This window comes from Onychomys torridus, chromosome 22, assembly GCF_903995425.1.
Source record: "Onychomys torridus chromosome 22, mOncTor1.1, whole genome shotgun sequence".
NCBI lineage: Eukaryota > Metazoa > Chordata > Mammalia > Rodentia > Cricetidae > Onychomys > Onychomys torridus.
In genome coordinates this window covers 17,505,102-17,530,006 of record NC_050464.1, presented here as the reverse complement: position 1 = coordinate 17,530,006, position 24,905 = coordinate 17,505,102, and the positions used below count along the sequence as shown (strand labels likewise).

Below are 24,905 nucleotides of genomic sequence, written 5' to 3'. Positions count from 1 at the left end.
GTGTTGGTTGCCCAGCCTGGCTTTGAACTTGAGACACGATGTCAGCATCCAGGGTGCTATGCGCCTCTTGGTCATTATATTCTAAAAAAGCTAGAGGCGGGGTTGGGGATTTAGCTCAGCAGTAAAGCGCTTGCCTAGCAAGCGTAAGGCCCTGGGTTCGGTCCTTAGCTCTGGTTAAAAAAAAAAAAAAGATAGAGGCAGAGGTGCCAGCTTGTATTGCCAACGCTCAGGTGGTTGCTGAAGCCAGATGGTCTTCATTTTAAACAGCCTGAGTGACAGAGACTAGACTCCATCTCAAAAATAAAACCTAAAGCCGGGCAGTGGTGGTGCACACCTGTAATCTCAGCACTCGGGAGGCAGAGTCAGGCAGATCTCTGTGAGTTCAAGGCCAGCCTGGGCTACCAAGTGAGTTCTAGGAAAGGTGCAAAGCTACACAGAGAAACCCTGTCTCAAATAAATAATAAAAAATAAAATAAAACCCAGAGCCCTACCCTCGGGACCCAGCATCTGCCACTGAGCCTCAACTCAGGCCCATCCATCTCTCTTAGACACGTTTGATATGGAAACATCAATGGAACCATCAAAAGGGAGATGTGCACCCCAGTCCAGAGGACCCAGATACTACGTAAGGGACCCTCAAGGTGAATAGAATACCGCTTTGGTTTTTCTTAAGTGCTAGGACTGAACCTGGCTTTGAGCATGGTAGGCCAATGCTCTATCCATCCCCAGAACTACATGTATCCCCCTCCTTGTGTCTGTTTTTAGTCTCACTAGCCTGGGAACTTGCTCTGTACACTTGCTAGCCTCAGACTCACAAGAGCTCCCCCAGCCTCTCCTGGGACTAAAGACGTATGCCACCACACTTGGTTCACTTCTTGGGTTCTTGAGACAAGGGTCTCACTCTGTAATACAGGCTGCCCACTGTACTCAATTTGCTTTGTCGTGTGTGTGTGTGTGTGTGTGTGTGTGTGTGTGTGTGTGTGTGTGTGTGTTGCTGAGACAAGTGCTCTACCCCCAGCGACACCCCCGCCCTTGATTTCTATGTACTGTCATGGCCCCCATAGCACCACCCAGCCTCATTCCGGAGTGGGGGTGGAGGACGCCCACTTCCAATCAAACCTTTAAAAACAAAGCAGTTAAACCCCATTAAATGAAGCTAGGTAGCGCTGACATCAGATCTGTACGTTTATTTTGCTCAATGTACGACGGCTACATAATGACTCACATTCATGAATATTCCATCACTGAGGAAAACTGCTAACAATGATCCGTGTGCGAAATAATTCCTTAGCGAAACACGGAGTTGGGGGGGAAATCACTTGATTAGACCTTAAAAATAGCTCACTGCATAACATGACAAGGAAGCACAGAGGCGCATTCAGAGAACGTCCATGGCGTTCTCCTACACTGTAAGAGTTATTAATTTCACCGTGACGAACACCAGACATTAAGAGTAAGCTAACACTGGTGTTTCTTTTGTCCCCTCCCCCCTGAAAAACAAAATATAGAACTGCATGTCACTATAGCAACATCCAAAACAGATCAATTTGTTACAATCACTATTTGGTAAAGCAAACTTTACCCCTGAAAGGAAAAAAATTAAATTAAAAAAAAAAAGTTTAAAAAATTTTGAAGTCTTAGTTTTTTTTTTTGTCATAGGGATACATAACACCTACAGTATAAGTTAATAAATGTCAAGCTACCGTATAGAAATACAACACCAGCATGCACAATACTGTATCAATAGGGTGGAGGGCAGCCGTGGGGCTGGAGGCGGCATCCTAGGCAGGTGCGCTTCGCAACAGGAAAGGAAAGGAGAAGAAACCATCCACGCTCACACATCAGCTCTCCCCTCTTCAGTTCTACCCTCTCACGTGATTTTTCTAGAACACAGCCAGGGTCAAGGCTGAAATTTCAAGAGAAACTAGGTTTTGCAATTCCAGTAGGTCATTTCCGAACAGGACAAGCGGGACAAGGACATGCTCACTGCGGACACAGAGACAAGCTAAGCGAAGCCCCACCGACCCCTCTGGCCATGGCTCTGGCGGCCAAGCTTCCTCGAAGGGCCTCGGTTACTGGGTACTTACACACTGGCAAGAGGGGCCTCTGAGGAAAGGCATGCTGGGACTGGGCAGAGGGCAGAGTCACTCGCCAGCCATACTACCAGCATCCTGTCAGGAGGACTGACTCACTTAAGTGGGAGCTTGGTTTTGGTGTGAGAGACGGTGGCTGGCCAGGTCTTTGAACACGAGGAAAGCAAGTCTGGGGTGTGACCCATCTTGGGAAACCACCCGACCATAGATCCTCTAGAAGACAGAAACTGTACACTCTGCATGCAACAAGGCATGCTTATGGATAGATTTACCCACAGTGAGCACGAGGGACCTAGGGCTAAGTGAGACGGACCGTGTAGGACATAGCAGCACAGGTTCCTTCCACATTGCGTGTGTAGTGACCTCACAGAGATGTCAATCTCCAGCATCTACGCTTTCAGTCAAGAGGAAAAACCAGGACCGCTTGGGCTAAACAGGCGGGGAACACTGCCTCCTCCTGCTAAACCTCAGTTAACATCCCTAAGCACTTGGGAAAGGTGCTGGGCGGTGGTGGGACAGGGGACAACGGACTTGGGACCAGGCTCCCACACTGGACAGGCTGGAGAGGAGCTGACTCCTCCTAGTGGGTTGCTGTTGACTCAGCTGCTCGCACCCGATGCTCCACTTTCTTGATGACCACCCACCTGTAGAATCCAATCCAGTGGCCTCCAGACACCCGCACAAGGTGCCGGGGAGACTCAGAGCTGAGAAGTATTCATTCCACCGGCAGTGACTGAGGAGGGAGCCCCGGCTGCTGGGGAGCAGGGGGCTCTGAAAATACCAACATGAGAAACGACATACAGACCTGAATTTTCTCCGTTTTGTGTGTGTGTGTGTGTGTGTGTGTGTGTGGTGCTTAGCAGTTTCTACTTTTGTGATGGGCTGAAAGAGTAAAGAAGAAGAAAAAAAAAAGTATCCCACGGCCAGCCACCTGTCAAACATCCATTAACCAAAACCTAAAAGAAAGTTCTGATTCTCAACCAGGAGAGCTGAAGAACAACAGCCAGACCAACCTGGATAAAGCGGGATACGGATGCAAAGCTGAGCTGATCAGGGAAAACTCAGAACCAATGGCTTGATGTCATGTATGGCTGTCATGGAGAGACTGTAAACTAGAATTTAGTGTTAATACTGTCAACCCGTCCGAGACTCCGAACACAGGGCCAGGCCCGAGCCAGCGATCAAGGTTGTGTCTTCCACTCTAAGCCTGTCCACTTGGGTAACTGACGCTAGGCCTTCTCTGGCAGAGATCGCCCTGGGGGAAGGAGAAGGGAAAGAAAACAAAACAAAACAAAAAACCCAGCACAGTCACAACAGGGAGAAACCAGCCACAGAACTGAGGACGAGAGCGCACGCACGGACAGGGGAGTCCTTACTGGAACCACAGAACACACTGAAGGAGGGCCATCCATCCCCGCTTTTTCTTCTCCTCTTTAAACCCTACCGCCTAGCAATAAGTTAAACTACAGGCAGACAGCCCCACCCGCACGCGCCTGCACCACAGCCCGGGTGCCTGTGTGCGGCTGCTACTCCCAACCAGCATGGATAGCAAGCCTGACTTTCCACTAGTGATAGTTTGGCAAAAATGTCAAAGACAGGACAGTCGTGGGTTTCTCCCTGGGAAGGTCAGCCCTCCCGTCCCCCTCCCCCACCCGACCCCCAACTCATGGGAAAAAAAATAAAGACTGCAGTAGTTAGCATCGGCGTGCCGTGCGCGGCCAGTCCGCCCGGGGCCCTAATTGGTGCCTTCGCCACCCTCGTCGTCCTGCTGGTCGCTCGTCCAGAGCGTTAGGTTGTCTCGGAGCAGCTGCATGATCAGCGTGGAGTCTTTGTAGGAGTCCTCGTTCAGGGTGTCAAGCTCGGCGATGGCGTCGTCGAAGGCGGTCTTGGCCAGGTGGCACGCTTGCTCCGGGGCGTTCTGGATCTCGTAGTAGAAAACGGAGTAGTTAAGCGCCAGGCCCAGGCGGATGGGGTGGGTGGGCTGCATGTGCTCCTTGCTGATCTCGTGGGCTTCGCTGTAGGCCTTCTCGGACGACTCCACCACGGTCGCCCTTTTCTCCCCGGTGGCCACTTCCGCCAGGTAGCGGTAATAGTCCCCCTTCATCTTCAGGTAGAACACTTTGCTCTCGTACTGGGTCTCACTGCAATTCTTGATCAGGTAGTTGTCGAGCAGGCTCAGCACGTCCTGGCACACGGCCTCCAGCTCCTTCTCGATCTTCTCCCGGTAGGCTCGGACCATCTCTATCTTCTTCTCATTGCCGTCCGCAGAGGTCTTCTGCTCAATGCTGCTGATGACCCTCCAGGAGGAGCGGCGAGCCCCGACCACGTTCTTGTAGGCCACAGACAGGAGGTTCCGTTCCTCATTGGACAGTGGTTCGTTCAGCTCCGTCACCTGGGGGAAGAAGGATCCAAGCTTCGTTACGACACAGATGACAACGGGGACGTGCACATCCTCACATCTACCCATGGGAGGTCCTCCAGCCATCCAGGTCGGCAGAAAGGCAGACTGTGCTCTGCCTGGGCGGAAGGGGAAGTGAGGGAGAAGGGTGGATGGAGTCCGAGGCAGTAAGCACCAGAGTCTGCCACAGGGGAGTGCCTGTCAGTCCAGGTCTTACAAGTCAAATGTCCCCAAGTGCAAATGTCAAGAGTGCTCATGTAACACGGACACACTGCAATGTTAGCATGAGATGGCTGTGTACGTACTCAGCAGTTCTCAGGGAGGGAGCTCATTTCCTCACCCTGCCCTGTTCCCTTATTTGAGTCCTGGTCCCTCTGGGAAAGAATGAGTCACTCTCAAGTCGACGTTTGAGATAAAAGGACATTTTTTTCCTACTTCTAAGCTAACAGCAAACAAATGACACATCACAGAAGGAAGTCAATGGTGGGTGATTGGGCCAGGCAAGACAGATCAGAGTGTGAAGTTGCCCACTGTCAAGCCTCACAACTCGGGTTTGTCCCTGGGATCCATAGTGGTGAGAACTGATTCTCCCAAGTTGACCTATGATCTTCACGTGCCATACAAATGCCCTCCCCCGACACACATAAAAATAAATGGAATAGCTGGGTAGTGGTGACGCACACCTTTAATCCCAGCACTCAGGAGGCAGAGGCAGGCAGATCTCTGTGAGTTCGAGGCCAGCCTGGTCTACAGAGTGAGATCCAGGATAGTCTCCAAAGCCACACAGAGAGACCCTGCCTCTAAAAAGCAAAAACAAACAAACAAAAAAAGGAACTTAAAAATGGTGCCAGGGAGTGATAGCGCACACCTTTAATCTCAGTGCTCAGAAGTCAGAGGCAGGTGGATCTCTGTTCGAAGCCACCATGGTCTATAGAGTGAGTTCCAGGACAGCCATGGCTACAGAGAGAAACCCTGTCTCAAAACAACCAAAAAGAATTTAAAAAGGGGGGCAGGCAGCTGGAGAGATGGCTCAAAGGTTAAGAGCGCTGCTTGCTCTTCCAAAGGTCCTGAGTTCAATTCCCAGCACCCACATGGTGCCTCACAACCACCTGTAATAAGATCTGGTGCCCTCTTCTGGCCTGCAGGTGTACATGCAGACAGAACACTGTATGCATAATAAATAAATAAATAAATAAATAAATAAATAAATAAATAAATAAATCTTTTTTTGGTTTTTTGAGACAGGGTTTCCCTGTGTAGCTTTGCTCCTTTTCCTGGAACTCACTTGGGAGCCCAGGCTGGCCTCGAACTCACAGAGATCCGCCTGCCTCTGCCTCCCGAGTGCTGGGACTAAAGGCGCGCGCCACCACCGCCTGGCCATAAATCTTAAAAAAGAACACATGTTGCTCTTCCAGAGGACCTGGGGTTTGACTCCTAGCACCCACATGGCGGCTCAGAACCATTTATATAACTATAAGTCCAGGGGATCCAATGCCTTCTTCTGGCCTCTGCACATACTAGGCACACATGTGCAGATACATGGCAGCCATTTGGGACTGGAACCCACGGCCACGCACAAACACATTTTGACTACTTTATCTGTGTGGCCTCATCATTACACTTTAGACACTGTTGGGGAGTGAACCAAGGGCCTCTGGCATGCTAGGCCAGCCCTCTATCCCAACTGACTATTATTGTAGAAAGCATATTTCTACATGGTCATGGGCTAACCTCAGGTGTTTGAGATTTTGGAGACAAGGTCTCACTACAACAAAGGCCTTAGCCAGGCAGTGGTGGCACACACCTTTAACCCCAGCACTCCAGAAGCAGAGGCAGTTGGAACTCTTGAGTTAGAGAGCACCCTGGTCTACAGAAAGAGTTCCAGGCCAGCCAGGGCTACCCAGAGAAACCCTGTCTCAAAACACAGAGAGACTGCAACATAGCCCTAGGTGGTCTATGCCTCATCCACGTCTCTGGGTCTAGACTGCTGGAACTAAAGGCTTGAGTGCTTAAAGCACCCGCGGTAGAGACAGTTCATCTACAGGTGTGGGATGACGCCTTTGAGAAGCCTCGAACACTCTTCATTCAGCACCAGCATCCCACAGAGCCGCCTGCATTTCCCATCAACAGCCACCTCTGCGGTCTTCCTGGGTGGAGTGCCTCTTTGGCCTGACACATCTTAGCTCTTTATATTCCTTCCATGAACCCCAACAGCCTCCTGCAAAGGAACTCAGACAGACTGGGACACGGGCCCTGGAAACTCTCGGGCCACCAGCCCCTGGCCTGTTCTCAGGTCTTGCAGAAACTGAAGCCCGACTGCGGTGCAACCCAATCGGTGTCTGCGACGCCAGAGGAGCTCAAGTGCCTGCAGCCATGGAGATCCAGTTCTGGCCTTTGCCCTACATCATGCTGTCCTTATTTCAAGAGCCTGGCGCTATTTAAAGCTCCGGTGACCTCATCACGCACTACACCGCTGGCTGGACTCTGGCTGCAGAGCCCAGAAGCAGCAGTGGACGATTATGGAGACAGGGCTTGTCTCCTTGCCGTCCACCACAACATGGAGATTGTGCAAGGCCACCAGCAACCTTTAGCTAGAGTAACTCAGCCACATCTGGAAGAGTCTCCATGGTCTCTGCCAGTGAGAACTAAGTTAGAGGGAAACCTTAGGCTCTAAGAAGCCTGCTAAAAGCAAAGGAGGAGCTGGGGGGGGGGGGGCACAGATCTGCCATCTGGGCCACTAGGGAGGCAAAGGATGGAGGGCAGAAAGGTCAGGGCCGGCTGCCTGAGCTACAGAGCAGGTTCAACACAAGCCTGAGAAACTCGGAGAGGCCCTGTCTGAAAATATATAAAAAGTACAAAGAATACCACAGCATCCATGACACCAGGCATGCTCGTGTATGTGTATGTGTGTGTGTGTGTATGTGTATGTATGTGTGTGTGTGTGTGTGTGTGTGTGTGTGTGTGTGTGTGTGTGTATGTTCAGTGTCTGTGGAGATCAGAGGATGACTTTGTCCAAGTTAGTCCTGGTTTCAGGGATTAAACTCAGATCCTCAGGTCTGGAGGCAGGAACCCTCTGAGGTAAGCCATTTACGTGACCACAAAGCCTTTTTGTTATGCTTTGTTTAAGGGGGGGGGGGAATCTAGTAGTGTTCAAGAGGCTCAACCAGAGCTGGAGAGATGGCTCAGTGGTTAAGTAACTGCTCTTCCAGAAGACCTGGGTTCAGTTCCCACATGGTGGCTCACAGCTGTCTGTAATTCCAGTTAACTCCAGTTCCAGGGGACCTGACACCCTCACCTAGACATATATGAAATGAAGGCAAAACACCAATGTACATAAAATAAAGATAAATAAACAAAATATTTAAAAGGTCTTAACTGAGAGAGAATGGCTATTCACAAAGAGACGTACAGAGCCTGACCATGGGGAAGGAGGTGAATTCTTACCACTGAATTGTTTCCCACCCGCCCGCTCCTTCTGAACACATCTCACTGTGTTTAGCCTTGGCTGGATGGGAACCTGAGAGATCTGTCTGGCTCTGCCTCCTGGGTGCTAGGATTAATCCTCCACAGGCCGGCTTTTTCTACCATGTGAATGTGGGCGAAGGCTACCTTCTCAGTAACCAGAAAGCGTAGCAAGTGTTAGTCCCTGTCCTTCAGAGCTGTGTGTTCTGCTGAAAAACAAGGAAGGTGGTAGAGATGGAGCAGAGGGGACATGCTGGCTTCCCCTGCAGCCGTGTGTGTGTGTGTGTGTTAGTGGAGGGAGGAGCTTCCTGAACTCCTAACTCAAGTTCAAGTTTCTGTTAGTGACTGAAAGATGGCAGAAACAGACAATGATGAGTAAGAAGCGTTGGTAATCTGTAATTCTCACCTATGTCAAAAGGAGCCCCTGGCCACGGCAGCTGCTCGGAAGGAGTCAGGTATTAGTTGGGTCAACCGCTCTCCCCTCGAGTTCTTAGAACAGAGCGGATTCTTTCCTAAAATCAGCAACTGTGGAGACCCTTGGGAAGCTCCTGGAGGACAGGGTCATTCACAACATACCTGGAATGCCAACACCGAGGTCCAGTACTGGGACAGCTAAGGATAAGGCCAGCCATAAAGGCACATGCCTTTAATCCAAGCACCCAGAAGCAGAGGCAGGAAGATCTGAGAATCTGAGGCTAGACTGCTCTAGTGAGACACACATATATTGAAAAAGACCTTGATGAACACCCCCAGTAAGTTTTCAATATGCTGTCCAGGCAGGCGTGGATGGAACTCCCGCCTCAGCTTCTTGGTTAACAGGGCTTACCTTACAAAAGTACACCACTGCACCTGGTTCAAGTTGTGTGTGTGTGTGTGTGTGTGTGTGTGTGTGTGTGTGTGTGTGTGTGTTGTGTGTGTCTTCTGCCTAGCTCTACAGCGAGGACTCTGAACTGAACTGAGTTCCCACATGCAAAGATATCAAAGATAATTTGGCAATTTATTTAAAAACTGTTTTCCTATAAGACATGATGGAGCATGCCTGGAATCTCCACACTCAGGGGGCTTAGGGAGGAGCACTGCCTAAGGACAGCCTGGGCTACACAGTACCAGGCCACCCAGTGCCACATACAAAGACTGTCTCAGAAAAACCCAAACCAGTGGTGCAGATGCAGCTTGGCTGGTAGAGTTTTTGTCTAACACGTTAAGCCCGAGGTTTGAATCTCCTAAATCCATGCACACGCCTGTGATGTGAGCACTGGTGGGGTGGAGACAAGGGGATCAAAAGTCCTTAGCTGGGATAGCTGGATACATAAGACTGTCTCTCAAAAGGAGGTGTGGAGGGGAAAAGTGTTTCTGTCCTGCACAATCTTGGGTGAAAGTCACAAAGTAATGGTGTGGTACTGTCAGGGTAAACATGGATACTTTTGCAAACTTCCCCACACCACCAAGCGAGCCCTCGAGTAACCTGCAGAGCTGCACAGCAAAGACAAGACTTCAGCAGAATGCAGTGGTACACACCCACAATCCCTGCCCCAGGAGGCTAAGAGCAGTGTCTGAAGCTAGCCTGAGCTACATGACAAGGTGCAGGCTCCCAACCCCGAAGATCTAACAATGGAGGTTCATGAACCACAGCAAAAATCACTCTGGTGAGGACACTGGCAGGGAGAGTGGCCCTGCTTGTGTCGAGGCAAGGGACACATGGGGACTCTGCTCAGTTTTCCTTAAACCTTGTACACGATTTGAAGAAACGAGATGGCAAAGTGCAAGGCATACACATGAACAGGCACCTATGGAATGTTCCAGAATGTGCATTCTGCTTGGGCAACAGAATAAAACACCAAAAAGATTAACCAGACACAGTTCTGCTTAGTTACGATTATGTGTGCATCCTACAGATGACCCATACTTACTAAATAATAAACGGAAACTTGAGAAATGTTATACCTTGTATAACTGAAGAACCTTAAACTTGAATGGCATCTGTACAGAAAGGGTTATTAACACAGCAGCTTCCCCACTGCTATCTTTAGAAAGGCCTGTTAGTAAGGCCGATTGATCCTTGACTGGCATCTGAGCACTGTAAGAAGGATTCGAGGTCTCTAAGATGTCCGCACAAACTATATGGTTTAGGCCGAACTCTTGTGTCTTGGGTGCTGGAACAGGTCCCCTAAACACCGAGGGTACTAGGTCTTCAGGACTTACTTCCCTGGTGGGCATTAGTCAGCCACCACCTGTCCAGCTGAACCGCACCCCATGCGACGTCCCTGGAAGCCTGTGCCTGGCCTTTCCTCTGTGGACTGGGCTGGCCAACTTTCACCACAATGGAAATTTACCACGAGCAGACAGACTGGCCCTGATAAATCAATGAATCCATGGGTAACCTTGGGGACCCCCAACATAACTTTATCCTAGAAATCTTGAGGCAGCACACCTTTTAACATCTGATGAGCTAGCACTCAGCAGCCTGAGGGAGGGAGATCAGGGGCTATGCAGTGAGACCCTGTCTCAAACAGTATGACAACAAGGGAGTGCATGCTCAAGGGGACATCACTTATCAAGTACTTCATCGAGCCTCATGGAGCACCTGCAGTGAGCCACACCATGCTGTGCAGCTTGAGGACACCCAGTCTCTTCAGGAGTGTGGCCGGTTTTGTCCTTTTTGCTGTTGTATGAGGCAGGATCTCAGGTAGCCCAGGCTGCCCCATAATTCACTATAAAAGTGAAGCTGATCTTGATCCTCCAACCTCCCCCTCCAGAGTGCTAGTTAGTGTGGGCCACCAGGCTTGGCTCAAGAAAGCACGCCTTTAATTCCAGCACTCGGGAGGCAGAGGCAGGCGGATCTTTGTGAGTTCGAGGCCTGCCTGGTCTACAGAGAGAGAGCCAGGAAAGGTGCAAAGCTACACAGAGAAACCAAAAAAAAAGACTGCCTGGGAAGCTGGCGGTTTTGCTAACAGCTATTAGAGTAGGTAAGATAGACAAAAGGGAACTATCCCAGAAAAAAAAATCCTACAAGAGTCACGAGACATCCAGGCCATATTCAGTGGCTGAAGCAGGGGGATCAAAGTTCCAAACCATCCTAGGATTACATAAAAAAAAAATCCCTGCCTTAAAGGTTTTTTTTTTTTTCTAACCAGAGTTGGTAGTTTAAAGCAGTCACTAGGGACTGGAGAGATGGCTCAGGGTTTAAGAATGCTGCCTGCTCTTCCAGAGGTCCTGAGTTCAATTCCCAGCAACCACATGGTGACTCACAGCCATCTGTAATAAGATTTGATGTATACACTGTATGTGATAAATAAATCTTAAAATAAAGTAGTCACTATTGCAGAGGACCTGAATTTGGTTCCCAGCTGACATCAGGAGGCTCAGACCCATCTATATAATCCAGCTGTAAAGGATCTAATTCCCTTCTGGCCTCCAAGGGCTCCTGTATATACACAGTGCAGCACACATATACTCGCTCTCTTTTAATCCCAGCACATGAGTATGAAGCTAGTCTGGTTTGCACAGGTTGTAGGCAGCCAAGGCTACATAGTGAGATCCTGTCTCAAATAATAATAGTAACATTAAAAAAAAAAAAATCACAATTTTTTTTAAAGTCTGTGACGTTCAGCCAGTAGACAGAGCGAGGGCTGCCTTCCCTAGCATGTATGAAGCCTTGTGTGTTCCCCCCATGCCCCCAATAAAACTATGATAGCACTGATGCTGGTAGACAGGCAGCTCAGAAATCCAAGGTCATCCTGAACTACAAAGTCAATCTGAGGACAGCTTGGGCTACATGAAACCCAGTCTCATAAAAACGTGTCTGTAAGTAAAGCCTCCACTGAAGAGAAAGTCTGACTTAGAGCCAAAAAACAGAACTCAGATCACCTGGCTCCAAACCCAAATGCTCTCCACTATACAACGAAATCTTCTCAACAGGCGGTGGTGACACAGCCCTTTAATCCCAGCACTCAAGAAGCTGAGGCAGGAGGATGTCTGAGTTCGAGGCCAGCCTGGGCCACAGTGAGTCCCAGGACAGCCAGGGCTACACAGAGAGACCCAACTGCAAAGTAAAAAATGAAAGCAAAAAGAACAGAACTGCCACTCATAAACTGGTGGTGATCCAAGCCGGGAAGCTCAGCACACAAATTCTAGAGCAGCCTGGAATATGAGAACTTGTCTTTAAGGGAGAGGCAGGCAGATCTCTGGGAGTTTAAGGCCAGCCTGGTCTACGGAAAAAAAACCCTGTTTCAAAAAAAGCAGCAGGGGGCACAACACTTTGAAAGATGGCTCAGTAGTGAAAAGCACTTTATGCTCTTCCAGAAGGTCAGTCGGGTTCCCAGCACCCACGTCAGTTAGCTCACAGTCTTCGAACTCCAGCTGCAGGGGATTCAACGCCTCTGGCCTCCAAGGCTGTATATCTACATGTAGACACACATAATTTAAAATAATAACAATAAATCTTAAATTTAAAATATAAAAAACCTCCAAAACACCTGCATTTTGTGTTCATGTTAACATGTGTAATGGAGGCCAGGACCAGCTTTGGATGTCTTTCATGATTTCAGTGTCTGTGGAGTGACACATCTACACTGGATCAATCCGGAAATGGCCCTGAACCCACCCCCTTCCTTCCAGCCATGCAGTACTTCCCTAAAGACATAAGACTCTGGAGCTCAAGACGGCTCAGTGCTCAAGAGGAGACAGGCTGCTCTTCCATAGGACCCAGGTCCCATTTCCAGCACCCACACAGCAGGGGCCTGACTCCCCCTTCTGGCCTCCACGGGCAATGAACACACATGGGCCACAAATACATGAAGGCAAAACACCCACACGTATAAAGCAACCATTTTTCTTGGGTTTTTTGTTGTTGTTGTTTTTTGTTTTCAAGACAGGGTTTCTCTGTGTAGCTTTGCGCCTTTCCTGGAACTTGCTTTGTAGCCCAGGCTGGCCTTGAACTCAGAGATCCGCCTCCCTCTGCCTCCCGAGTACTGGGATTAAAGGCATGCACCACCACCGCCCGGCTCATTTTTCTTGTTTTAAATAAAAAGGCCACCAAGGAAGTAGCAACCTGCTGCCACAGGGAGAAGCTTGCACAAACCTGGAAAGGACCTCAGGGAGGCTGCCCAACCAGCTACTTGAGTACTCACAACAATGAGAAAGATCCAGATATGCATGTCCAGGAATCCTGTTGGCTTGGTTATCAAAATAACAATCTCCCCAAAACTAGGTAAACCCAAGTTGGTTAAAATGTCTAAACTGCAGCTGCACCGATCGTAATAAGGACCTCTCTCCCCTCCCCTTTCCAGCCTTTGCTCTGCGCTCCTTCCATCTCCTAAAGACAACAACCTTTCCTTAAATCTCTGCCCCCCCCTTCATGATTTATTTTTATTGTATGTGAGCTGGTGTTTTTCCCATATGTATGTCTGTGTGAGGGTGTCGGATCCCCCAGAGGTAGTTACAGACAGTTGTGAGCTGCCATGTGGGAGCTGGGAATTGAACCCAGGTACTCTGGAAGAACAGCCAGTGCTCTTAAATGCTGAGCCATCTCACCAGTCCCGCTCTGGTCCTTTTGTACTTTGCTTTTGGGGAGTTTGTCTTGTCACCCCCAAACAGAAATAAAATAAAAAATGTAGTAAGAACTTTGTAATGGATTATGTATTATGGAGTGAGTTCCGGGCCAGCCAAGGCTGTTACATAGTGAAACTATCTCCCATAAACACACACAAAAAGATTTGTGTGTTGTATTTGTGTCTGTCTATGTGATATGCATGAGGCCAGAGGAGAGTACCCTGGAGATGGGGTCACAGGCAGTTGTGGGCTTCCGGCCAGATGACATGGGTGCTGGGAACTGAACCTGGGTCCTCTACAAGAACAGGAAATGCTCTTAACTGCAGAGATAGTTCTCCAGAAGTTTCTGTATTTAAAGTAGGGTCCCTCTCTTCTCTAGCCAGGCGATGATGGCACTTGCCTTTAATCCCAGCACCGGGAGGCAGACAAGTGGATCTCTGTGAGTTCAAGGCCAGCCTGGTCTACAGAGTTCTAGGAAAGGCTTCAAAGAAAGCTACACAGAGATACCCTGTCTTGGGGAGAAAAACAAACAAACAAACAAAAAACAAAACAAAACAAGGGTCCCTCTCATGTACAGTCAAGGATGACAATGAACTCTTGAGCGGCCTCCAGCTCCCGGTGCTGAAGGTACAGGCAGGTACCACCACACTCGGCGTCAGTCCATCTTTACTCTTCCAGCCAAGATGTGGACAAGAGAAGGAGAGCTGGAGCTAGGGTTTGGAGTGACTGCAGACTACCTGGAGGCCCTTCCTTACTGCCTTTTCTGAGGAATGTGATCCCCAATTAGGACTGACTCTATCAGCACCCCAAACACCCTGTGCCTGGGAAGATTCTTCCTCCTCTAAGAGCTCCTTTCTGGCCTCCATAGCACATGCACACACAAGCTCTCACCAGCACACACATGCACACACAAAGACACCAGAGGACTAAGACACCCAACACTGACCTCTGACCTCCACACACATCCTCCCTCTTTCCCCCTTCCCCACTAATACAGTCCAAATTCAGGTTTCAAGTAAATAAATGGGGCCAGAGAGATGGCTCAGAGGGTAACCTGATGAAAGTTACCCCGACCTGTACAAGCTCTAATCCCAGCACTAGGGAACAGGGTAGAGACAGGGCAAGCCAGAGCTACACAGTAAGACGTCTCCAAACAAAACACCCTAGCTGGGTGCGGTGGCACACTTCTGATCCCAGTACCAGCTCCGGGCTGGCCAGGGATACGTAGTGTCGCCCTATTTCAGACAATAAGTAACTGAGACTACAGGGAAGGAAGCCGCTGGAAGCCAGTCAGCCCACAGTATCACCACCCCACCCTCCTTCCTGCGTCTTGTCTGCCTACCAGCACTGCAGGCACGCTGCTGTCACTAAACAGCTTGTTTATACCTACTGGCTTTTTGGGGGAAGAGGCGTCTCCTTCATCTTCCATTTTAATTCACTGGGACTAAAGGTGTGCACCATCAATGCTCAGCTCCCCAAACATGCTTTGGTATCCTCTCCTACCTTATTTGAAATGGAGTCTTTCCATTTTTCTCCACAGCATACACCAGGCTGTGATTTTGGGGGACCCACCTCGATTTATGAGCACTGGGGTTACAAACGGGCACTCCCACTTCAGGCCTTCGGTGGTCTAGAAATTCTGAATTCAAGCCTCTCCACACTGAACATCTTCCCAGCCCATCTGTTGTTCTGTTAAAGACCAGGCCTCACTCACTAGGTCCCCGGGCTGGCCTTAACCAGAGCCCAAGCAATCCTTTTACACAGGCTTCCAAGAGCTGGATACGGGAATGCCAACCGCAGCTGGCTAAAACCGCAACATTTCTGGTGTCAAAAAGGTTCCACCTTCCTCCCAGATCTACTTTCCATGAGACGCCTCCATTCAGGCTTCCACCCTTTCCTTCTTGGCAATATCTCCAGGCCTGAGGGCCGATCTACAGCACTCATCTCCTGGTGCTAAAAAGTGCAAGTCCCCCTTTGTTAAAGGACACTAACGCACACTGAATCAGGGGGTCAGCGACAGTTAATAATAGAAGAATCCTGGAGTTCCCCAAACCGAACAGTCCTTAACTGGACAACAGTCATAAGGTCAAGGGGGCTAAGTCAATCAATAAAATATGAAGACTCTTCCACGCATCTGCAATGGAATACATACTAACAAATCCATCAACTAAGCCAAGTGAGGATATCTATAACCCCAACACTTAGGAGGCTGGGGTAGAAAGATGAAATTTATGGCCAGCCTACGCTACCTACCTAGTGAGACCCCGTTGGAAGAAAAACATAAGCCTAGTGTGGTGCTGAAAGCCTGAAATCCCAGCACCAAGAGGCAAAGGAAGACCAGATACAAGTTCAAGGTCAACCTGGTCTATCTAGGGAGTTCCACCCAAAGCTACATAGGAAAAGAAACAGGCACCTGTGTGAGCGCGCGCGCGCGCGCACACACGCACACGCACACACACACACACACACACACACACACACACACACGCCAGGCAGGCAACAGTGCCCAAGAGAAGCAAAATGGACTTCAGACGTGCAGCTGCCAAGAAATCAGCCAGGTGGTAACTATTCTAGCGGGGGTTAAAAGAATTGCCCCTTAAGAAAAAGCAGCAAACCAACATGGTGGTGCAAACTTTTAATCCCAGTTCTCAGGAGGCTGAGGCAGGTAGATCTCCTGAGTTCAAGACTAGCCTGGTCTACATAGCGAGTTTCAGGACAGCCAAAGCTGCACAGTGAGAGCCTGTCTCAAAATGACAGAAAAGAAAAAGCAACAAGAACAGGGAACAGAGGAGCCCACCCCATTCAGAGCAGAGAGCTTACCTACAGGCTCAGCACTCAGCATCACTCACCCTCTCTTCCCACTCCCAAGCCACCCAGGGTTTCAGGTCCCTCATGGGAGCAGGAGCTGAGGGTAAGCATCTCTTTAACACCAAGGGGGAAAGGAAATTGCCTACCACACTACACTCTGAGGTTGCTAAATTTGAATGTAAAGATATTGCTGGTAATTTGAGCATCTGTGGCAAATAAGGGGTAATTTTAAGTAGTCAAGAAGCCATCTTCTGAAATGGTAAATAATCCCAAAGGGGCCAGGAGAGCAGCAAAGTATTTAGACACAGATTGCCAATATGTTGCAAACTGGAATACTGTGTGAGTTGTGTGTGTGTAAGTTTCGGTTTATAATACCATCAGACCTGACTTTGTTTGAAAGTTTCCATTAAAGAAAACAAGTTGTTCCATCCCCAAGAAAGTAACAAACTATGAGCTCTCTGATGATGAGTGCTCCTGAAAAGCCACACATACTCTAACTAAAATTCAAAAGAAAATTCTGTTCATCACAGTGCCTATATACTCTGGAGGAAGGAAGACCCTTGAAGTCTGGGGCCAGCCTCAGCATCACAAGGAGGATCTAGTCTAGGTGAGCGGGGAGGTGGGTTGGGCTCATTAGCTCATTAGTAGAGTAGGTGAGTAGCAGGTAACTGTCTCACTTCAAGTGCTAACAAAAAACAACAACACCTTGGCTTGGGCTTTCACACCCTCCAAGTACAAGCCCCACAGGCACATCTCCTAGATAAATATGGCACCCCAAGTACCACATCACATCAGCTTTCAGAAAGCTGAGGATGCCAAAATGATTTCCATGCCTTCCAAAGAAATGTTCACAGAGGGCCCCCTTAGCATGCAGGAGTCCTGACTCCATTCACAGCACTGCATAAAACCAGGCATGGTTACACACTCCCATAATCCCAGAATTCGGGAGGTAGGGGCAGGAGAAATCCTAAATTCAGGATTACCCTCAGCTACACAGCAGATATGAGATCAGCCTGGGTTTCATGAGGCCATCTCCAAAAAAAAAAAAAAAAGCCAGTACTACTTACCTGGCAGGGGAGATACCATGTTCACAAAAACGCCAGTAACAGAGCTGGAAAGATGGCTCAGCAATTTAAGAGCACCGGCTGCTCTTGCATGAGTCCCTGAAGGCATATATGCAAGCATGTGCTGCACATATATACATTCCAGAACACACACACACACACACACACACACATTTAAAAAAAAAAAAAAAAAAAAAGCCAACCAAAATCTATCTAAAATCACCCTGAGCCTGTCTTGGTGGTACCTGTAACCCAGTAGTAGGGAAGTGGAAGCAGGAGGATCAGATGTTCAAGATCAGGTTACATGGTGAGTACAAACTAGCCTGGCCTTTTTCCTCCATATGCGAGACCATGTTTACAAATGGAAAAAAAGGGCATGACGCTTTTTCCTCTTTGCCATTTTGCAAAGCTAATGCTACGTGGCTAGCCCATCAGAGGCATTAGGATCAGGTGAAAGGCTGGTGGCAACCTACTCACCCTCCACCAGTCTCTTAACAAAGGAGAGCTGGACATGTTGGCTTCTGTCTGTAATCCCACCAGCCAGCCAGCCTGGGCTACACAGTATCAGGCCAGCAGTGCTACTCAGCAAGTATCTGCCTCAATCCATCATCAATCGATTGATCAATTGATCAATCAAGTCAAGCAGCTACTGCCTAGTCTACTGCTCCCTTGCAAACTAATTAGAAAAGAAAAGAAAAGAAAAAAAAAGGCAGGGCAACACACACCAGTGGTACACTACTCTGGAGGCAGAGGCAGGAAGATCTCTGGTAGTTCAAGGCCACCCTGGTCTACAAAGTGAACTCCAAGATAGCCAAGACTAGAGACCCTGCTTCAAAAAGGAGTAGGGTGGGGGAGTTCTGGTGGCACAGGTCATAATCCCAGTTCAATCACAATTTCAAGGCCTGCTGATAATACAGTTCAGGGCCAGCCTGGGCAACCTAGTGAGAACCATCTCAAAAGCAAGAGGGGCTGAGCATGTGCTTGGCATGCAAAGGTCCTGGCTTCAATCTCCAGCCCAACAAGAAAAAGGTGGCTCAAGTCTACATGCAAATTATGTTTAAAGACCACATTTGTGTTGCTTTTGGAAAATTACAGGACCTACTGAGTGCAAGGAGACAGGTCAGCCAGGGCAGCACTCCAGATATCTGAGGATCTTGAGTTCAAGGCCAGTCTCTACTTCAATGAGTTTTAAACCAGTATAAACGGCACGATTATGAGATCTGTCTCAAAAACAAAACACCTCCCCAACACAAACACACAAACACACACACACACACACACACACACCAAGAGGCTGGAGAGATGGCTTAGTGGTTAAGAGTATTTGGGCTCGCAACTCCAGATTCTGAAGGATCCAATGGTTCTGCCCTCTGTGGGCACCTACACTCACATGCACATACCCACATACATATAAATAACTAAAAATAAAAATAAATCTTTTTTAAAAGTCAACCAGATGATAGTTTCATAATCAAAATTATAACTGACACCTAAAATGGAATTTGAGAACAGAAAAATGACTACTAAAGGCCGTAAGGTAGCTGTATATAGCCTAAAATGGTGGGAAAGGTGCCACCTCCATTTAGAGATGTGGTATCCAGTAAAGCAGGAACACCAAAAGCAGTCGGTTACACGAACAAGGTAGGCATCAGTTTGAGGGCAGCCTTAGCTACATAGGCAGACCCTGTCTCAAACTAACATTGACTGAGGGCTTGCCTAACATGCATGATGCCCTGGGTTTCACTGTTAGCACTTGAATGGTGGAGGCAGAAGGATCAGGAATGCAAAACCATCCTGAGCTCCGTACCAAGTCTGAAGCTACAGGAGACCCTACCTCTGAACTAATTAAAAACTAAAAGGGCCAGAAAGATGTGTGGTGGTTAAGAGCAAATGCTGCTCTTGAACAGGGCCTGGGTCGGTTCTCAGCACCTACATGGCAGCTCACAGCCATATGTAACTCCAGTTCCAGGGGATCAGACGCCCTCTTCTGATCTTTGAAGGCACTGCAAGCACCTGGCACATTTACTCAAAGACAAAGCACTCATACCGATAAATCCTTTGCTTTCTTTCTTCCCTGTTTCTCATGAATCTGGCAGAAATACAGCCTATCGGATGCCCAGCCAGATAAAGGGCTATGGTCAGTCGGTAGAACTGCAGGTGTGTGAGAAGACAGCACACTCCCCTGAGCCTGACAAGCCACAGATCATGTTAGTAACACTCACCATCTCCCAAGGTAGCCTGCAGGCTTCAACAGCTCCCCAGGCTCAGGCACTGCCTGGGAAGTGATCATGAGAGACCTACTATCACACAGCAGGGAAGTCATTCACAACAGCCAGCCTTGGGCTTGTAAGAACACCAGCCATGTTTCCACAACCTCCCAAGGCTGAACAGTTGGCTCGGTTTTCAGATGAATTACTTTTGTTTGTTTAGGTGAATGTCATAGGGCTTTTACAAGTCCTGTGACTCTTTAAATGGAAATACAAACCTAACTAAAAGCTAGGTCCCTTCCTCTGCTTTATCAGAGTCAGACATTCGAAAATAAAGACCAAGGGACAACCAATTAATTACCAATGGTGGGGAATGGTGGGAGTGGCGGGTGCACATTCCAGAGTGGGTAATCATTTAAATCCGGAGAGCTGGAGTCCAGGCCAGTATCTCTTTTGAAACAGATGGTCTCGTCTTTCTCCTCTTTGGCAGGTTCTCCTGTGGTCTGTATTCTCCTGCCTCCACTTTCCAAGCCATACCGAGCTTCCATTTTTCAACTAAATAAGGGTGATGGTTATTAAGTACCACTAAATTGTACTGTTAAATTTGGTTACTGGACTGAGATTAGCATGCTATGTGACTTTTACAAAAAAATAAAAGAGACCAAAACCACATACATGTCAGTTAGGTGTGGTTATCTCAGCCCTGTAATTCCAGCACTTGGGAGACAAAGGGGCTGAAACAGGTAGATCTCTTGGAGTTCAAGGCCAGCCTGGTCTACATAGTGAGAATCTGAGTCAAACAAACACAAAAACCAACATTTTCTTCCTTTTTTTCTGTTTAGCCCTAGCTGTCCTCGAACTCAGAAAGACCCACCTCCTGCTCTGCCTCCAGAGTGCTGGGATTAAAGGTGTGCACCACCACTGCCCAGCCCTTCTTTTCAGTAATAGAGAATTAGTCTTCATAAATGACAGCTCAAGTATTAAGACTTGGGATCCAGCTGCTGGGGTAACCTTTAAAAACGTAATGACCACAGATATTCAAACACACCTCTTAAAGAATTCTCGAAGCACGTGGAGGTTTTGACTTTTTGTTTTTGTTTCTTTTCCTTCAATTATTTGGGAGAAAAAAGTACTTAAGGGCTGGTTAGATGGCTCAGCAGGTAAGGATAATTGCTGCCAAGCCTCATGACCCGAGTTCAATCCCCCAGACCTATGTGGTAGAAAGAGAACTGACTGCTGTAAGCTGTCCCTCTGGCTGCTAAATTTTAGAGAAAGGGAAAAGAGAATTTAACCTTCACTTCGGCACTGTGAAGGATAACCCGAGAAACAAAGTTATATGCTCTTTCCATTCCCAAGGCAGCAAGCAGCCTAAACCACGTGACTCAGAACAGCTGGCAGAGCTCCACCTCAGAGGAATCTGCAAAGGCGTCATTACTCCATTAGGGATAATAGCTATTGATCTGGCTCCTGAAGAACTAGCAGAGTAAGGATTTTAAAAACCCATTGATCCCACCAGGAAGATGTTTATGTAACTGTGGCAGCCTTCAGCCAGTGTGACTCCCGAGTAACTTCAAGGAAGTGAGTAGTCCAGAACTTCCTCTCCCCCTGGAGGCATGTACCAGAGGCCTACTTAAAATATTAACTTCTCAAGAGGATACTGAAAGCCAAAGGCAGGGTAGCCCAGTGGTGTCCCCCTCACCCAAAGGGATGTTGCAAGATCCCTAGCAGATACCTGAAATTGCAGCTAATCCCAAACACTAACTCTCCTACATACCTGTGATAAATTTAATCTCTAAGACAGGCACAGTGAGAGAGTAAGAACTGATAATAAAACAACAATTATAACAATAGACTGTAACGGAGATTCAGGCTTTATTACGTTTTAATAAGTTTGGACTGTGATTAGCCACAGCAAGTGAGATGTCAGGACTGAAAATTGGGTAAGGGGGAGCTGTGACATTACCTCACAAGTCGGAACCATCTAGGCATTCTGCTCAAGTGCAAGATTACACATTTATCTTAAATGACCTAACTCTCCTCTCCCAATTCAGAATACTGCCCCATAACTATTTCTAACCTAGTCACCTACATACATGGCCATGCACAGATCCCAACCATGGCATTCCCAGAATCATTTCCCTACATGCAACTAAACCTAATGTCCTTCATCATCAAAAGTTAACGCTTACAGGAGAGCTCCACTGGGGCGGTAAGACTAATTGTTTCTTTCTTCACGCCAAGTTCTTAAATGAGGACTGTTCACTGTTCCTGGGGCTGGGGGAGACACACACAATGAAGACACAGTTGGATGAGTTACCACACCAGGGAACCAACTGTTTCTCACTGTTTCAAATAAGCAGTGTGTGGAAACTGAGGGTGAGAGCTGGCCTGATGTCCTTAAGACCACAGAAAATAGGTTTGGGAAAAAACTTTTTAAAAGGCCTCTATTTTACCAGCCGCTCTTCCTTCCAGTCTTGTCAGGAAGCAAAAGCCAACACAAATGGGGCGGGGCACAACCCGCCCACCTTTAGATGGGAACTGGGTAGGGTTCTCAGCTCCCAACAGCTCCTGCAGATGGCCACCCATCCGTTTTTCAAACCTTTTTATGAAAACCTGTCTCGTTAACACTAAATGCACACCCCTCCTATTCACTATGACCACAGAGATATTCTTATTTAGAAATCCCTTCACTTCCTCGTTGCTGGGTCTTTCTAGTAAGTGAGATCAAAAATATGAAAGGCTCCTATAGTCTCATCGAGGGACGTTTGAGGTGAATGGGCTTATCTGAAAGCCACTGCCCTTGCTGTGTGCCTAAAGGGAAATAAATATTTTATTTTGGGGACCAAGGCCTATATGGTAGAAGGTGAAGTGTTCCGTGCCACCTGGCTTATCAGCTCATTTCTGCATTACCTTGGACAAATGCCATCTGAAAACTCCCTACCAGCCCTCAGGTGCATTGCAGCCTCTGTGTCATTGTGTGTGACATCACTGGGTTGCTATGGATATAGGTGCGAGGTCACTCGCTCTCCTGTGGAACTAGAAATAGGGGAGAATTAGAGTCTAAACATCATGAACCAAAGACATTTCCAACATTAGTGATGTGCTGACGTCCAACTTGTATCCTTTCATCGTTAAACCATTATAAAAGAGGCAACGGTGTTTCTGATTTTAAAACTAAGTATTTTTTCATAAAATGAAAAAAAAAAGCGTCGTTCATTTAATTAGGAAAGGATGAGCACCTGGCCTTTGGAAAAGCCTAGGAAAAAATTTAGCTGAAAATTAATACTATTTCTCTATTCTTTCACTTGAAAGGTTTACCATGCAAGGCACACTCCAACATCCACTTCACACCAGAGATGCATTTAACAACCTTTGTTACATAAGGTAGGAAGTTAAATATTAAGGGTGTGGGAAACCCAATTATTAATTTTTTTCTACCTAATTTTGCGATATTCAGTACTGCCCCCTCCTCTGCTGGCAAACTGGTCCCCAGCTCATTAATAAGTGAGTGTTACTGAAAAAAATATGGTGCAAATAGGTAGGATTATTTTGCATCTCAGACAAAAATGTGACAACCTGTGATCAGTATTCTCTTCTCATCGGTATGAGGATGCATTAGGTCAGAAGAAAAAAGCTTCAGATACATTTAACAACAACAAAAAAAAATTATAAGACTTTTTCCCCTTTAAAATAACTCCTCCCAGCCTCCACCCAGTCCAGGCTCTCTGCAATATGACAAATGCAGAATCTTCTGGAATGACTGGATACTGCCTCCCACCATCGCTTTGTTTGCAATATCAGATCAGACAGAATTATTTTTTTACACTTATAGGAATTTTGGAAGACCCTTGCCTTCATTCAAAAGAGAAACTGCCTATGTCACAAATTCAGTCAGTCAGTTACCATCCAAAGGCATTACATTTAACCCTTTTCAATGAAAAAAAAAAGAAAGGAATGTGAGGATGGCATATTGAGGGCCATGAACGGAAATGCCAGGGACACACTTAGCCCTCCCTCCGTAAAAGCCAGAGGACTTGCCTTGGGGAACGAGTAAAAGGAAGCCTTTTGTTAAGAAAAACGTGAGCAAGGTGGTTTCGATTTTACACCATTAAGCCCGGGTTTTTTTTTTTTTTTTTTTTTTTTTGGGAGGGGAGGAGATCTACATTTCTTTTTCCTTCCCGAGATGTTCTTTAAAGGATGTGTCAGTGGGGAAGATGATGGGGGGGGGGGTATTGGAGTGGAGAAGCGGAAAACTGGGAGACCTGCTGAGTGAATGGGAAAGGCGCCGCCCAGACACCAGGGAGAGAAAGAGGAACCGCATCCATGCGGTCCCCCCGCCCCCACGCCTAAGCTGGGAGGAGGGGAAGTGGGGCACAAAGGATGCGCACGGCCCCCAACGCAGATCCCTGGACACTGAGGGTCACACAGAGACCCCCACCCACCCACAGCAGAGACCAGCCACGCAAGACCCCGCCCCAGCCCCGAGCTCGGAGAGGCTGGGAAAGAGGCCGCGTCACCACTCGGGTGCCGGAGACACTCGTTAGGACCCGTCCCTAATCCCTCCAAAGGAGGGAGATGGAGAGGTGACCTTACAGTCCCGAGAAGGCGACATGCCCCTGGGCATGCCTTCCACGCCTAGGCTCGCGGTGTCGGGAGCGGCTGGGGCGAGGCAGGGGGGAGGGGAGGAGACACTCACGTTCTTCATGGCCGCGGCCATATCGTCGTAGCGCTCCGCCTGCTCGGCCAGCCGGGCTTTCTGCACCAGTTGCTCGCGGTCCACCATCTTCGCAAGGCTGGAGCGGATCGGCTGGAAAGAAGGAAACCGAAGACCGCCTTGAAGGGCTTTAGGGAGAGAGAGAAGGGGGTGGCTTGGAGCTCGTGTGTCGGAGGGCCGACCCACGAAGCAAGCTGCTCAGGCGAGGGCGAGCAGAAGGCGGCACGAGCTGCGACCGCGGGACCCGGCGCAAGGAGGCTGCGGCTCCAATGCGTGCCGCGGGCGGACAACCCCCTGCGGTCCCGCCCACACGGGTGACGTAAAGTCACCGCCCACTCGCGCATGCGCGGGGCCCCCCTCCGCCCGAGCCTGCCTTGCCTGGGTTTCTCCCCTGTTGGAACACTCCTTGCGGCTCCTCGCGATTTTCTCAGCGTCTCCCCAATTCTCCACTGCTCTCTAATGTACCCCCCTTTCCTCACCCCAAATCCTTCACCTCAGCTTCTTCAAATCCCCCTCTCCCCGCCCCCCTGAGCGCCCCCACCGTTCGCCCAGCCACTGGCGCGTGGACTCCTGGGAGTAGTAGTTCGATCCACTGCGAACTGACCGGCC

The 24,905-nt window shown here is 48.5% G+C and overlaps 1 protein-coding gene across 1 annotated transcript; it reads right to left on the bottom strand.

Annotated features, from left to right (window-relative positions):
- Nucleotides 1-1,167: 1,167 nt before the first annotated feature.
- On the bottom strand, nt 1,168-24,606 carry Ywhag (tyrosine 3-monooxygenase/tryptophan 5-monooxygenase activation protein gamma). The gene is made up of 2 exons (XM_036172217.1): nt 24,279-24,606; nt 1,168-4,485 (listed from the first exon to the last, which is right to left on the bottom strand). The coding sequence occupies exons 1-2, from the start codon at nt 24,363-24,365 to the stop codon at nt 3,829-3,831; spliced, it is 744 nt and encodes a 247-aa protein (XP_036028110.1). The 5' UTR covers nt 24,366-24,606; the 3' UTR covers nt 1,168-3,828.
- Nucleotides 24,607-24,905: the final 299 nt, after the last annotated feature.

What these genes read in the sequence shown, in the direction of transcription:
- Ywhag (XM_036172217.1), bottom strand. Translation starts at nt 24,365, where the DNA reads ATGGTGGACCGCGAGCAACTGGTGCAGAAAGCCCGGCTGGCCGAGCAG. An exon ending in TGGCCGCGGCCATGAAGAAC is followed by an intron (nt 4,486 to 24,278) that starts GTGAGTGTCTCC and finishes TTCTTCCCCCAG; the next exon opens with GTGACGGAGCTGAACGAACC.